The sequence below is a fragment of the Aspergillus fumigatus genome, chromosome 5 (assembly GCF_000002655.1).
Source record: "Aspergillus fumigatus Af293 chromosome 5, whole genome shotgun sequence".
Classification (NCBI taxonomy): Eukaryota; Fungi; Ascomycota; class Eurotiomycetes; order Eurotiales; family Aspergillaceae; genus Aspergillus; species Aspergillus fumigatus.
Window position 1 is genome coordinate 3,485,025 of NC_007198.1, and position 14,660 is coordinate 3,499,684.

General features: G+C 51.6%; 6 protein-coding genes across 6 annotated transcripts; 3 read left to right on the forward strand and 3 right to left on the reverse strand.

Annotated features, from left to right (window-relative positions):
- The first annotated feature begins 87 nt into the window (after positions 1–87).
- AFUA_5G13250 (DUF614 domain protein) lies at positions 88–2,461 on the forward strand. The gene is made up of 2 exons (XM_748236.2): positions 88–1,801; positions 1,855–2,461. The coding sequence occupies exons 1-2, from the start codon at positions 1,033–1,035 to the stop codon at positions 2,088–2,090; spliced, it is 1,005 nt and encodes a 334-aa protein (XP_753329.1). The 5' UTR covers positions 88–1,032; the 3' UTR covers positions 2,091–2,461.
- Positions 2,462–3,378: 917 nt separating this feature from the next.
- AFUA_5G13260 (uncharacterized protein) lies at positions 3,379–3,733 on the reverse strand (the record flags this gene model as incomplete). Its single annotated transcript, XM_748235.1, has 2 exons — positions 3,379–3,480; positions 3,593–3,733. The coding sequence occupies 2 exons, from the start codon at positions 3,731–3,733 to the stop codon at positions 3,379–3,381; spliced, it is 243 nt and encodes an 80-aa protein (XP_753328.1).
- Positions 3,734–3,840: 107 nt separating this feature from the next.
- On the forward strand, positions 3,841–6,663 carry palH (PalH/RIM21 family protein; the record flags this gene model as incomplete). Its single annotated transcript, XM_748234.2, has 2 exons — positions 3,841–3,949; positions 4,077–6,663. 2 exons carry the CDS (start codon positions 3,841–3,843, stop codon positions 6,302–6,304), a joined length of 2,337 nt encoding a protein of 778 aa, XP_753327.1. The 3' UTR covers positions 6,305–6,663.
- Positions 6,664–6,743: 80 nt separating this feature from the next.
- AFUA_5G13280 (uncharacterized protein) lies at positions 6,744–9,388 on the forward strand. Its single transcript, XM_748233.2, has 2 exons — positions 6,744–7,042; positions 7,109–9,388. Exons 1-2 carry the CDS (start codon positions 6,932–6,934, stop codon positions 9,113–9,115), a joined length of 2,118 nt encoding a protein of 705 aa, XP_753326.2. The 5' UTR covers positions 6,744–6,931; the 3' UTR covers positions 9,116–9,388.
- A 171-nt stretch (positions 9,389–9,559) lies between these two features.
- Positions 9,560–11,286, reverse strand: AFUA_5G13290 (MFS transporter; the record flags this gene model as incomplete). Its single annotated transcript, XM_748232.1, has 6 exons — positions 9,560–10,293; positions 10,348–10,437; positions 10,488–10,653; positions 10,704–10,741; positions 10,803–11,065; positions 11,114–11,286. 6 exons carry the CDS (start codon positions 11,284–11,286, stop codon positions 9,560–9,562), a joined length of 1,464 nt encoding a protein of 487 aa, XP_753325.1.
- A 584-nt stretch (positions 11,287–11,870) lies between these two features.
- Positions 11,871–14,081, reverse strand: pep1 (pepsin-like aspartic protease). The gene is made up of 5 exons (XM_748231.2): positions 14,063–14,081; positions 13,036–13,993; positions 12,707–12,984; positions 12,399–12,647; positions 11,871–12,348 (listed from the first exon to the last, which is right to left on the reverse strand). The coding sequence occupies exons 2-5, from the start codon at positions 13,356–13,358 to the stop codon at positions 12,011–12,013; spliced, it is 1,188 nt and encodes a 395-aa protein (XP_753324.1). The 5' UTR covers positions 13,359–13,993; positions 14,063–14,081; the 3' UTR covers positions 11,871–12,010.
- Positions 14,082–14,660: the final 579 nt, after the last annotated feature.

The window sequence follows — 14,660 nt, forward strand, 5'->3', positions numbered from 1 at the left end:
GAACGGGAAAAGGTGGGAAACGAGTATAACAGGCCAAGCTTGCGATGGTATTCAGTCAGTTAAAAATTCAAAAGGTAGTATCAAGGTGTGCGTGCATGCTGCAACATGAGGTTGAGGGAGTGAGCCAGTTGCCCTGCTTATATATACTTTCCCATTTGTCCCGTGCCACAAGCATTGACAAACGCCCCGGCTATTTTCCTATCAAGGACAAGAAGGTCAAGAACGTCAAATACTCACTCTGGTTCGCTTTCTCTCGTTGGCTGTCTTGTTCTCAGTTTGTCTGCAACCAGGCAGAATAATCACACATTCGCTCTGCGTAAATATCCGATAGGACCGAGATCTCGAATACAAGACAGTTTCCCCTCAGACTGTCACAATATTGCGGCGCAGTGAACTTACGTCCAGATTGCTCCTAATCTTCCATCATCATTGGCAGAACAGCGTTGTTGGCACTATCCAGTGTGATAGCAACAGGGAAGTGATGTGATGAGCCCTCTGGCAGGACGTTCCGAACAGGCGCCTAGCCAACGATCGCTGTGACTGGTGAGAAGAGATGGCGCCTGCTGCAGGCTAAGCAGTTGGTGCAACAAGCCCTCATAGTAATACCAAACAACGAGATCCATTGAGTTCTGACCACTTGGAGACCAACCATCCATCCCCGCAGTTATGATCGAAGTACACCAGAGCGCCTTTGGTTCTCCACTCAGTTGTGCTTGTTACTCCGTGGAGCACACTTAATGGCTCTACCACCCCAATTTGATGTTGCTGGATCATACCATTGCATTTGCGTCTCATTTCAGAACTCGCATTCAGTCGTTCCTGGTCTCCTCTATCAAGGAGCGTGGGGAGCCTGCGAGATTTTGATGCATGCGATGAAGTTGACGGCAGCAGGCTGAACGAAGCGCAGGCACAGCAACATCCTTTCAACAGCGCTTCGGTTGTCGCCAAGCCGTTGCTTATGCTAAACTAAGCATTTTTGGTCCGTACAGGAGATTAAAGGCGTTCGTCACTTGAAGCAAGTATACTATCACAATGGACCGGCAGTTACGATTGGACACCTCCTTTGGTGCGGGAACTCAGAGGTACTCTTTCATCGAGACGCCGTTGGAAATGAATCCTTCGCGACAAAGGATAGAGCGACAAGTACCGCTGCAGGAGCCAGAGACAAAAGTCGATGCTTGTCCGTTTCAGCACCAGGGCACTGTGACAGAAGACGTTCAACCATCGTACAATGAGAAAGCTCAACTTCAGCATGAGTCCGCTGCGTCTGTCTACCCCGGTAGTCCGCCCATTGAGCAACACCCTGCCCACTATGCTCCCTATGCGGAGGATGCGCCACAACAAGCGCAGTTCGATACCGTTGCACCAGCATACTCGTACAGCGCTGGTCCCGATCCACGTCCAGTCAAGACGGACCCTGATGCGTCAGGTCAATTCTCAGAGTCTCGAAAGATAATCGTTGCGCCTGACGAGAACCCATTGCATTCTCCCCGCCTGCCACGCTTTCCTCCACCAATCATGACCAACGCACCACATCAATCTACGTTAATCTCCTATCATCAACCGGGGCAGATTGCACACCCCAACCAAGTCGTCAAGGGTGGAACATGGAGTCATGGTTTATGTGAATGTTCCAGCATTGGGACATGCTGTCTTGGACTCCTGTGTCCTTGCATACTCTATGGGAGGACGCAGTATCGCCTTTCAATGAAAGGCAAAAAGGAGAACCCAACCAACATGCTAGGCCACGAGACATGCAATGGCTCTTGTACAGCAATGGCCTTGCTATGCGGATGTCAATGTGAGTTTCTCAATCATACTGAAAGTAAAGGTCCGACGTTGACTTTGAAATAGGGCTGCTAGCTACGGTGCAGCACACACGGACACGCAAAGCGTACGGTATCAGTGGCAATGTTGGGTCTGACTGTGTACGAGCTACATGCTGCACATGCTGCACGCTCATACAAGACGAAAAGGAATTCAAAACTCGGGAAGAAGAGCGAGAGAGAGTTGCTTGGGCCACAGGGCAGGCACTAGTATCACCATATGCAACGCCCTTGCAGATGTCCTATGGCCAGCCGCCGAGATGATGTCGGCCCTGGTCGCCAGAGATTGACACATCTTACCAGAATCGACAGCAGGTCGATCCGTCAAGCAGATTCCTTTGAGATCCTATCTGCGATAGGACGAGAGACACTTGTCTCTGCCAGGGCGATGAAACACGTTTGTTTCCTCGGGGGCGTTCTCCAGGCTGACTTACGTTTGATCCCTCTCCATCTTCTGTTATTATCTTTACCCTTCAGCATTGAGCGAGGGGCATCCCCGCTCCGGCGTTGGATCGTGTTATAGCGGCAACTGAAATCTTACCAAATTATCAGGCAATGTATATACGCATCGACGTCAAGGAATATGATGAGATCTACATCTTCATATCACAATAATGCTTGGTCCCCTTAGAAGGTCAGTGTTCTATCGTAGATCCTGTAGGATTGCATGAAATCCTTCTATCCTCAATATCAAGCTACGCTTACACTCTTTACCGAGTGGCTCAACGTCCAAAATCTCATCATGCTTATCTTCATGACAAAAGCTCACAAAGAAAGTCGTCCTAGCAGCTTCAAAGTCTCAAACCCTGCCATTAGCCTAAGCGAGGAGACGACATGTAGCTGAACGGTGGTGATTTAGGTGGTTCTGAGTATAAGGGTCAAGGTCGCACATACTTTTTTTGCCGTAATTACTTCGTATAGGGGTTCAATCACCTGTAGGACAGAAAGAACTCAGCCTTGAGAATGTTCTACATCGGCTGTTCTAGGTAGTAGACACAGAGCCACAGTCCATCTTTGGCGTTACGTCAGGGTAGCTTGGACCACTCAGTCAGGCATGAATTATCTCATCTCTAACTTTCATGACTCGGCTCGGTCAAAGATAGAGCAGGCAGCCGGATAGATTCATGAAAAAAGATGCACCCCATTCCCGTCAGCATCTTCGACATCAGGCAGCTGAAAGGCGCTCTACCCACCACGGGTAGTATACTCACGTGCATGCATGTGGCTGCTGTGAAACACTCTTCTCAACAAGCTCAGGGCGAGGAGTTCTAAGTTCACCAAGAGACGATAAGCAATAGAATCAATATAGGAGCATCTGAGTTTGCGGTGCAAATGCTCTTCAAGGTACAGAATAGAGATGATATGTTTTATTTCAAATTGTACCTAGAATGCAGGAGTCCAGAAACTCTGAGATGTGCAGAATCTGAAGGCCAAATTGCTCTGTAGCTATTAGCAACTAAATATCTACCACATCTGAAAAAGATCATTCACATTTCGGAGGAAATCTGTTCATCGGCTGTAGACTAAATGTTGTGCTTACTGTTCAATTGTTTTAATGGCCATAAGAGATCTGGACCGCGGTGGCGGATGGTTCGTCAGATCGCACCAAGTCTTGGCCTCGTCTCTCCTGAAGGTAGCCTCTGGCGAATACGACCTGTGCATATCTCCTCCACAACCCAATTCTCGAACAAGCGTTTTCCACCAATTCTTATTTGACACTTTGTCTTGCCTGCCCTGCTTCATCCTCTTTGAAAACTGACTCTCACAGTAGTGTCGATTCCGACACTCCTTGCGCCTCCAGTCTTGTCTGCTACTACCGTCGTATAGAGACCCGACCATTCGCGAATGACCACATCCATTAGAACACTGCCATTATGGGGGTTTGAGGCAATTTCCATCCGTTGCATTGATGGTCATCGAGAGCAGTCTTATCGCATGGTAACCCGGCTTTAATGAATCCCTCGCCACCGACGACGACGACGACGTAAGAACGTCTTCACGAGTCTGCCTGACCATGGGGGATGATGCTCGTCTAACTCCCCGCCAAATATGGGCTAATCCAACGACAACCACCTCCAAGTCTTATTCTCCAGGCTGCACTCCCTTTCTACTTCCTAGCGATGGTACGTCATCATTATTACTCAACCGTGTTGTGCAGTTACTTGTTTTTTGGTGTCGCTGCGTCACTGTAGCGGCCTTCCATCCCTCTCAACTCTAGCTGATCGTCGCGTCCGTTGCGCATACCTCTAGGCTATGTCTATTTTAACCGATCCTTTGCAATCACTCTCACCGAAAATGCCGTTTTTGAGCCCGTATGTACGAGTCAACCAACCGATACCAGACAACCATCTCCCCTCCTTGACACCCGCGATCCCTTCTACTCTTCCGTCACACCGCAGTTATACGCTATCGGCTGCGCAACCGTCGTGAGTTATCTCCTCGTTATAATACTGCTCATTACACCGCGAACGTTTTATGTTGGTGGCCCCGGTGGTGGCGCCAATTTTCTGGGGCGTCATGGCATGATCAGCGGATCCTACAGCGGCAATTCGTCGGTGGTCGGCGTTGGTGGAAGGCCGTGGCTACAGAAAGTAGCTGCGATTTTGGTGGCGGTATCGTTGACTATCGCGTCCGCGGACTCATTCCGGGTCGCTGAGCGACAGTATAACTACGGTTATTCCGATGCCGAAGCGCTCACCGAGGAGGTCATCGATGGCACGGAGATCCGCGTGGTCAGAGTTATATCAAGCACCTTTCTATGGCTGGCGCAGGTGCAGACGCTGATACGGTTATTTCCGCGACATAAGGAGAAGATCATGATCAAATGGGCCGGATTTGCGTTGATTGTCCTGGACACGATATTTAGCATTCTGGATAAGTTTCTTGTCAAGACCAATACGACGCGGCCCCGACTCTACGACGATGCGATTCCCGCGCTCAGCTATTTGTTTGAGCTCGCGCTCAACCTTCTATACGCCGCCTGGGTAATCTTCTATTCACTATCCAAACACCGATATGCCTTCTTCCACCCCAAGATGAGGAATATCTGTTTGGTCGCACTTTTATCCTTGTGTGCTGTTCTCATACCTGTCATTTTCTTCGTTCTGGATATCGCCAAAGAAGAGATTGCCGGTTGGGGTACCTACATACGATGGGTTGGGTCAGCAGCTGCGAGTGTTGTGGTTTGGGAGTGGGTGGAACGAATAGAAGCCTTGGAACGGGACGAAAGGAAAGATGGCATTCTCGGTAGGGAGTTATTCGACGGAGACGAAATGCTAGAAGTCACACCATCAGAAGAGGTTGACTGGCCTCGCCAGACTTATGGTGGAGGCGACCGGGACGGGGGAAGCGGTACGTCCTCGGGATGGGGAGGTGTTATGGGGTTGGCAAATCGACCTCTGCGCACGAGGGTCGGTCTACCCCGTGGCAACCGCAAGCCGGACAAACAACGCAAAACAGTTAGTTCCGATGTGCGACGTCATGGAGCTGGCCGCCCGACACCACCCCCGGCGGCGACTACTCCAGTTAGTCGGGCGGATACCACAAGTGCAGCCAGCACCGTGTATAATGTCCATTACCACCCGGTGTCTAGCCCAACGCCTCCAGTCGTAATGCCTCATATGGAGGAGGAAGATGAATATGAGACAGGTCAGCTGAAGGAAATGACCATGAGAACCGAGGATGGAGGAGGTGACGTCGGTCAGCCGCGTCTTTCAGCGCAACAGACCCGCGAAGAGTCACCTCAGATCGTCAATATGGACGGCCGTTGGCGAACGCTCCTCAATCCCTTCAGGAAGAGACGTGCTTCTTTGCCCAGGGAAGTCGCCTCAGCGCAGGCAGACGAGGATCCTTCGACTGCGCAGGAAGATTTGTATGGTGACGAAGGTGACAGGCCGCGTGCGGCATGCAGCAAACAGGGATATTTGTTCCCATTCAACTTCAGGATCAGGCCCGGCTCTGACAAACGCGACGCAGATGCTTCCCTTCCAGTGACCGTCATTCCTGCCCGACGCCGGGGCCAAAATACATGGTCTCCGCAATGGCTAAACGATGCAAACATACTGGAACCGACGCCCAATCGTGTCGTTCGTTCGAACCGCTCCAATTTACCTGTGAGGGTGATTCAGCCGCAGACTCGGACTGCCGCTCCGTGGAGCATACCCGAGGGGGACACGATCCTCGGCAATGGCAACTATGAGCTGCGCTACGATCCGGAAACAGCGGCGCTTATCGTGCCTGATGGTCATCAGGCACAGCAACGGACTGCTGCATCGAGCACGGCGCACAATGGAGACGGTCAGCCCGTTGATGAGGCAACCGCTGGACCTGCGGGACATGACGCTCCTGATATGCTACGCGAGAGTCAAATCAGCGCTCCACCTGAGCAGCCTCCATCATCGACACCGTCACGGCAGGATGGGCAACGGTCTCCGACTCATCCGAGTCTCGGGGGTGATCCCAGTCGAGACGACACATGATCCGAGCGTTAGCTGTTGCCATCATGCGCGGAACTCTACTTCTTTTGGCTTTCTTATTGGCTGGTGATGTCTACATTCTATTACTCTTTCGACTGTTGATTTAGCGAGGAGTCGGGGATCATTCATCATGGGGCAATCGGCTTTCGTTTCTCTTTCGATAATATGCTGTCGCTTCTTCCTTACGAGCTGGAACGATGTGCACAGCGGACATTCGCCTATGAATTGCACATTGCTTGAATATTTGGGAAAGGTAGAGCAACTGGTGGGTTTACTAAAGGTCTAGCTGTGTAAAGATACCCTTAAAATCTTTCTGTTATATAATAATAACAAATTCTGTAATCTTTTTTTCCCAAGGTTTCGGCCTGCTTGACATTCTCATCATTCTTTGGAGGCCACCGTGGTATTTCAAGCAACGTAACAGTGTAGCCTAAATTAAGCTTCACAAGACCATCTCTCGGAAACTCGTAGATCCGCACACATCGAAAAAGTTACTTCCCGCACCGCCTCCACCGACTTGTCATTATCCACCGGCAGCGATCTTCGGCCAGACCTCGATGCATCGCTCTCTTGTCCTGGACCATACCTTGCGTCAGTCAATGCTGCGACTCCATCGTCGGGCGTCGCATCATGGCGGCCGTCAATCGGAATATGTTTGATGCCAGCATCACGACGGAGCGGCCGCATGGTGCGTCACTGTTAGTTCTACCGCTGAATCTGCTCGCTCTCATAATAGCCCAGGTGTGTTATTCAGAACGTGTTAATTTGAATAGGAAGTGATGAAACTGACTCGATCTGCTTCATAAGCTCGACAATACCGGCGACGTTGCCCGTCTGTGCCGAACATGCCGAGTCCTCAATTACATGGCCCTCCCGCAGCTCTACAAACACATCACCTTGACCTCCTACGACAAAATCCGATACCGTGGGGATGAGCCGGAGGGAATAGGCAGCGCCAGCCCCTTTTCGATGGGCCTCAACGCTATTATTACGAGACCCTACGCTTCACTGGTGCGGTCGCTGACGCTGCGGGGAGACTGGCGGGAGAATGAGTTGGAGGAACACGCTCGGGTCGGCCGGGTGCCGGACTCATCGATGATGCTGAACATCGCAGTGCGGGCGGCCGTGGATCGGATGACTGAGCTGGAGAGTTTCAGCTGGGAGCTGAGCACGAAGATGCTCGAGACGGTGTACCTGGGGCTGGCGCAGCGGCCGAAGCTCACCTCGCTCAGTATACGATTTCCCTCGAGTCGGCATCCGCGGCCGACGATCGTCATCCCGCCGATGCCTCATCTGCGCTCGTTGAAAATCACGCATATCGACCCGCTGTGCTATCCCGATGATATCTCGACGTTGTTGTGGAAGAGTAAGAAACTGCGGGAGCTCAAGATGCATTGGTCCCCGCGGATGCGCATCGAGCAGGAGCCCAGCGTTATGCTGCATGATTACTTCCGCAAATGCATTGCTGCGAGGCAGCCGTTGAAGGTTAAGAAGCTGGCGCTTCAGAATCTATACGCCCGTCACAGCGAGGAGTTCAAGGTTGCTCTGGACCCGAGTGCGCTGGAAGATATGACTTTTCTCAGCGAGTGCGGATCGGAGAGCGCCAAGTCGTTGAATACGTTTTTTGATAGCAGCTGGCCGAAAGGGCCTCCCGGTCAGGTGAATTTCAAGTCGTTGAGGCAAGATTCCACCTCGAGGAGACATGCTGAGTTTCTATCTTATTTCACTGGCCTGGAAAGGTTGTATTTCGTCAACGCTTCGCGAGATTCATCTGATGATGTCAACTCGCCGCGACGATTGCTCCCGTCTTCAGCACTCACACCGCCCTCCTTGGATCATACCGCCAATAGTTCAACTCTGAGCGCCTCCACCGAGGAAACTCCTGCCGCTTCGCCGGGGTCGAATACCGGCGTGCAGGCTAGTATTCGCGATATTTACCTGAATAGCATCATTATGAACCACTGCGCAACCCTACGCCATCTTCTGCTCCCCTCTCGCTGGCCGCTCTCAGCGTCCACCATAGCCCGTCTTGTTCATGCCAGTCCGCAACTGGAGCAGCTGGCTCTGGCCACAGATCTTTCCAGTATGGATACCCTGGGACTTGTACTCCCGTTTCTTCGCAACCTAGTCGCTGTTCGTTTGCTGGTTCCAACTGGGCCAGGATCATCTTCGGCAACATACGACCCATCACGACACGCGAAGACCATGCCAGGGCTCTCGTCCAAGTCTTCGTCTACTCCACATCCTTTTTCATCGGCGCGGTCTCTTGCCGATATAGTCGAGTTGGACGACCAGATCCTTGGGGAAAAACTCAGCGAGTCCTTAGCGGATCAGAATCTACTCCACCAGCTGAAGATCATCGGCATTGGCCGCAAAGCCTGGCAATTAGGCGATTACTACACGGTCCCTGCAGACAATGCAGCTCCTAACCCGGAGCCGCAGCCCACGACGCCCACAGTGACCTCCTCCTCGACCAGTTCAGTTGTCAACGGCCAACACGACCGGATCGCCATGGCCAGTGATCGACCCTTCTCGCAGGCCCAGGATTCTCTCACGCCGCCACCTAACAATACACCCCTCCCAGCCGAGCCTACTCAAGATAGTCAACGATCGTCTCTTCTCGGAAAACGTTCGCGGCAAGATAGCTCCCCGCTTGCACGGCCGGCAACGAACTGGGAAGCCAACCTGGATGAAATATGCTTGCCGATACAGATCCACAAGGATGGCCGGATCTGGAGACGGCGGGTCCGGCGCGTGGGGTGGGAGGTGTTGCAACACTGGGAAATTTGGGCTCTGGATACCCAGGATATTTGATTTGCATCATACCCGGACGGCTAATCGGTCATGCTGTGCCTTGTCTTTGTATTCTCCCGCGAAAGCTTTATTATTTATTCTGATTCAATCCCTGGAAACATGCAGAAAGATTTAGATTATCTGCGGGCGATCGATTCTCTCCCCTCTTCTTTTGCAGCGGGACATGTCTATATCTCGTTCATAGAATTTGTACTTGGATGCATATAATTCGTCCGCAGTGGATTAAGCATTGATTCGATCTGATTCCAACTGACACCTGTGCCCTATTCTGGCCCTATCGTAGTATTAAAGCCGACATACAATGGAACGAAGAACCACTACAAAAGTCACAACCATCCATTTTGAGCCTTGCTAATGCCGCGGCCAAATCTACTTAAGGTATATAGCTTGCTGCGCCTATAATCCCCCCACCCATCTACGCCAGGAAACAACCCCCAACGCGATTCACAAAATATACCGAAACCCGGTAATCCCGCTCGCAATCCCACCCTGCAAGCCCTGCACCGCCTCCCTCTCCTCCCTCTCTAGCCTTTTATTCTCCCTTACCAGGACGAACCTTAACCAAGTCCCCAGCACCGCCGCCCCAGCCTGCAACCCGATACAAATCCCCAGCGCAAGCCGATAATACGGCCAGTCCTGGTCCCGATAGGTGAACGGTGTCCAGATACCGGTTGTATTACCCACGCCATTCATGAAAGCATACGCGACGGCGCGTTTCGCAGGGGGGCGGGGCATGGAACTGGCGGCCCAGCTTAGTGTTGTCCCGTTCATGCAGACGCAGAACATCATGAGGAAGGTAGCGACGTATTTCGCTGCTAGCGAGTCGGTGGTCATGAAAAGGAGGAGGCCGGCGATGGCGATGGGGATGGGGTAGATGAAGAACCAGAAGCGGGATTGGAGGCGGTCGCTGAGGAGGCTGTGGAGGAAGCTGTAGAGGGTCATGAAGATGAAGGGCGGAGCGGCGAGGAGGAGCGAGATGGTGTGGCTGTAGCCGAGGGAGGAGGTGAGGGTGGGGAAGAAGTTGGTGAAGCCGAAGGAGCCGACCATGCAGATGTACATGCCTGCGAAGAGGTAGAGTTTGGGATCTGCGAAGGCGAGCTTCAAGCCGGTTAGTTGCGAGGAGGCATTGCCCTCGTCTAGGTCGCTTTCGGCAGCTTGGAGGGCCATGCGTCGGATGGCTGGTAGTTAGGTCAGTGGTGGTGTTGTGCAGAAAAAGATGAAGGGAGACGTACCGACGTGTCTCATCTCGGGGGATAGTGCACGCCAGTTCTCTGGAAAGTCTGGCAGTAGGTACCAGGCGATGAAGCCGAGGAAGACGGAGACTCACCGTGGTTAGTGAGTGTGCTTCGGTCATCAGAGCAAGTGTACTTACTAGCTCCCTCGATGATATATAGCCATCGCCAGGCGGATAAGCCCCGGTTACCGTCAAGGCCGTTCAGGATGCCGGCAGCAATCAAGCTCCCAAAGGCATTGGCAATATGCGCGGCTGAAAAGAATATGGTCATTCGCACACCTAGTTCTCTCTGCGTGTACCATTTCTGCGTAGGTCAGAGACAGGCCCGTATCTTCTTGAGAGATCTTTACGGACCGAAAGATAGAACATGATACCTGGGAACAAGGGCGCCTCTATGTCATGTGTGGAATCAGTCCAGGCCCCAATCTCCCAGTAGAAAAACTCTAGGCTTACCAACTACACCCAGAATAAATTTGCAAGCAGCAAGGGATCCATAGCCTTTCACCTGCGAGGTTAAGAGCGTCACTAATCCCCAGGCGGCACCAAAGAGACCGATATAAGCCGACGGACGGCCGAGATAATTCAGAAGAAGGTTCGATGGAATTGGCCCGAGGACATATCCCACGAAGAATACCGAGAGCCCGACCTGGTATTCCGAGCCGGAGAGATGGAGATCACTCTCTAGACCCTGGAGACGAGCAGCGGTATAGTTCGACCTAGCTAGTGTCAGCTTGAATCGTCCATAGCTCTGCGGATGCGATTACCGGTCAATGAAGTTGAGGAGATACATCAGAATAATGACAGGCATGATTCGTATATCCAGCTTGCGACGCAGTTTGGGCTCGATCTCGCGCCCATCCTCGGAGAGTGAGTCAACGACGGGTGTCGAGTAATCCGTGGACGACTGGTTGTCGTATTGAAGCACTTTTTCTACCATTTCTCTGGTCAGATTGGCACAACGTGTCAGATGAAGAAGCTATTTGGACTATTGAACCACTGTCAACATTTATATAGATTTTCATGCGAACTGTGGCCGACTGTTCAAGGTTATATGTGTTACCTCACTCTTCTCCCTTGCATTGACCCTCCATCAGGGCGAAATATGTGAGGCGTATAATCTGCAGGCTTGGAATCAACCCCAGCCTAAGCAGTAAGGTTGTCTGGAATGATTCTGATAACACAGCATGATGGTGGGAAGATTGTAGCCAGGGCTTGCTCGCAATAACCGTTTGATGAGGAGGAAGGAAAGCAGTCCTTGAATCTCAGTAGATAGCATAGATGCAGGAGGACGTTGGCCTCCTACCTCAAGAATGTTACCATCCGAAATCATTCAGACATTAATTCCTTAAGTGAACAACCTCAGAGGTATCCATTCAGAGGGAATGGGACGCCCTGCAGTTGATAAAGACAGTTCGCGCACGTGCATCCTGCACATCACAACCTACTCTGGCTAACATATATATCCGATATTGGATCTAGTAAAGATCGCATAGTTGCTATCTTGCTATTGCAACGTACAAAGGCCTCTAGTGTCATAATCATATTGCTATTCTAAACTAAAACCATATACAAGAACAAACTGGAGATGATTCTCGCCGGTCACAGACCCCATAGATACGGCCAGGCCGGCCTCAAAGACCAAAAACCGCGTGCATATTCATCTATGCCTGAGGGGCGAAGCCGAGTCTGGGGCCTTGGGAGTCGAAGACGACGTACTGGCTCTTGAGGAAGATATCTCCGAAGATAGAAAAGCCCAAACCAGAGTTGCTCTGGATGCCGCCGTAGCAGGTAGAGCTGCCGTCAGTGACGGGGGCGTAGTTGATGTATTCACCGGGAACGACGGCATTGTAGCCTCCGATGACGGTAGTGAAAGAAGGAAGTTTGGTGGAGCAGGGGAAGACATAACCACCGTATTGGTTGCTGTTCTTGGCTCCGGAAACCTGGCGGTAGTAGTCGGCAACAACGCTGTCATCAAGCAGGAGGAGGGTGGTGCCGGTGTCTAAAAGTGGATCAGCTTGGTCCTTCTGAAGAGACACTGTGAAAACATACCAGCAATGCCGCTGATACTGTTGGAGTTGGGAGCACCATTGCCAACACCGTAGCCATCAGCAGTGAACATCCAGAAACCCTGGGAGCTGTCGACGTCGGTATAAGTGAGTTCCCCTTGGAACTTGGAGTTGTCGATGTATCCAAAGTCGTAGGTGCCTGGAGCATGGTACTTCAAGGTCACAGCAAAGAGAGGAGAGTCCAACTGGGACTTGACAGTGTCAAAGAAAGTAGTCTGAGGGCGGGGACTGACTGTAACAATCCGAGTCAGTGGGCTGAGGTGGAAGCTGGTAATCTTGACTGAAACTCACCAGTGTTGATGGAGCTGAATGCCAAACCCAACAGACCATCGTTGTCCTTATCCTGCACGAATTGAGAGCTGATATGGCTGGCAGCCTCCACAGCCTGGCTCTGAGCAGTGACACCACCCACAGTGACGGTATCCTTGTAGACGTCACCGCTGGCACTGCTACCATCACCATATTGGATCTTCCAGGTGTAGCCATTCAGCTTTTGGGCATTAGCGGACGGCTTGTAGATAGCATGGCCGCTGGACTGGGAAGCCGAAAGCTCGGAGGAGAAGACCCAGCTACAACAATTAGTGAATTCAATTCAAGAAAGAGGGACAAGATGCGCTTACAGATCTGCAGAGCCAGTGTCGAAGTCCAAGTTCAGGGTCGTTCCACCGACTTTGACGGGGGTCAGGTATTCCGAGTCATATTGCTCGGGGGTAGTAACAGCGCTGCCGGAGCTTGCAGCCGCCTTGACACTGTCGGGGACAGTGCCCCCGTACTTAGTCAAAGCATTGGCATAGACAGCTGGAAGATTGACGGTCTTCTTGTTGGTCACTGGTCTGGCCACTTGGTTGATAGTGAAGCCCTTGCGCGGCTGGACCACAGGGACAGCAGACACAATGGTCGAGAGACCGACGACGACAGCGGTGACTTTGCTAAAGACGACCATCTTGATGAAACAACGGACTACTGGACCGTGGAAAAGTATCAACGACAAAAAAGGAGACGATCTCAAACTCTTGCTGAACGAGAATGAGGATGATATTCGGTCAACAGCTGGTGAACATGCCTCCTTTATATAGTTTTTTTTTTGTTCCCTTGTCCATGGGCCCAGGAGAGATAGAAGCTACTAACGGAATCACTCCGGCTCCAGGAGGAGCAAGTTTCACCTAAGCCTTCACGCCATATCTCTTATCCAGGAAGTCCGCGATGAAGATCTACAAGATCCAGGGACATGAATTTCGTTGTCCAGGGCTGGCAGACGAATTGTCACACCCATCCGGCTAGGCCAAGAGAAAGATGGAACGGCACCCTGGCCGCGATTATCGATTCTAGATAGCGTAGCGGGGCGAACAAAGCAAATCAGCTGGAGTACCCATTCAGGAGGCTAGCGCAGTCACGTTGAGTGCTACGGCAGAGTTGCATGTTGCTTGTTTAGGACAAGAGAGCACAAGACAGGACAAGATTTCTTCTGTCCTTCTGGCTTCTCTTGTCCCGCTGCACGGCTGGATTGGACGGACAATGCCGGCTACTCAGGGATTATGCTGTCTGGACAAGTCAGACCACACTCTCATTCGTTATGAACTGAAGATCGTCATTGATGGTGTTAGTGTCTTCAGTGGAGAAGTGAAGAGTGGGGAGCACAGGACTCACGGTGCTGAACCAATCTTAGGAGCCGAGTGTACGGGATACATTGTACTCATAGTAGATTAACTGCATAAACCAACGGAGAAAATTAATCAGGGTCATCTGGGCTTGACCGGAGTCCGATGCAGCCCCTGAGATGGAAGCATGCGAGAAGTCAGAGGTTGAGGAGGGACCAGGGTCTCAGCAGGATGATTGCAACATCTATTGGATGGATTCGCGATATCACATGGATGGTGATACATTTCGAGATTGATAGGATTTGAGAAGCCAATACGCCGTACTCCGTAGAACGTGCTGGTCGAAGATGAACCATCGAGGCCGGGGTAAAGCGGTCGGCCCTGCCTAACTGCCTTACTGGCTTGGCCCCCGAAGATCCCACGCTCATCCCTTTTTCTCTTTGGCCCTTCAGTCATTGTATATCAAACTTCTATGAGTGTATTGATGCCTCATCAGATATCAGTAAGTATGGTAACTCACAAGTCAACCCTAAGAAACTACTCCAGACTGTAAATCCGTGAACAACTCTCTTCTCTCAACGCATAACGCCAAGCGAGACCTCAATCCACCTGCGGAGACAAACAGGGACGCGATGTTACTTTGAGAC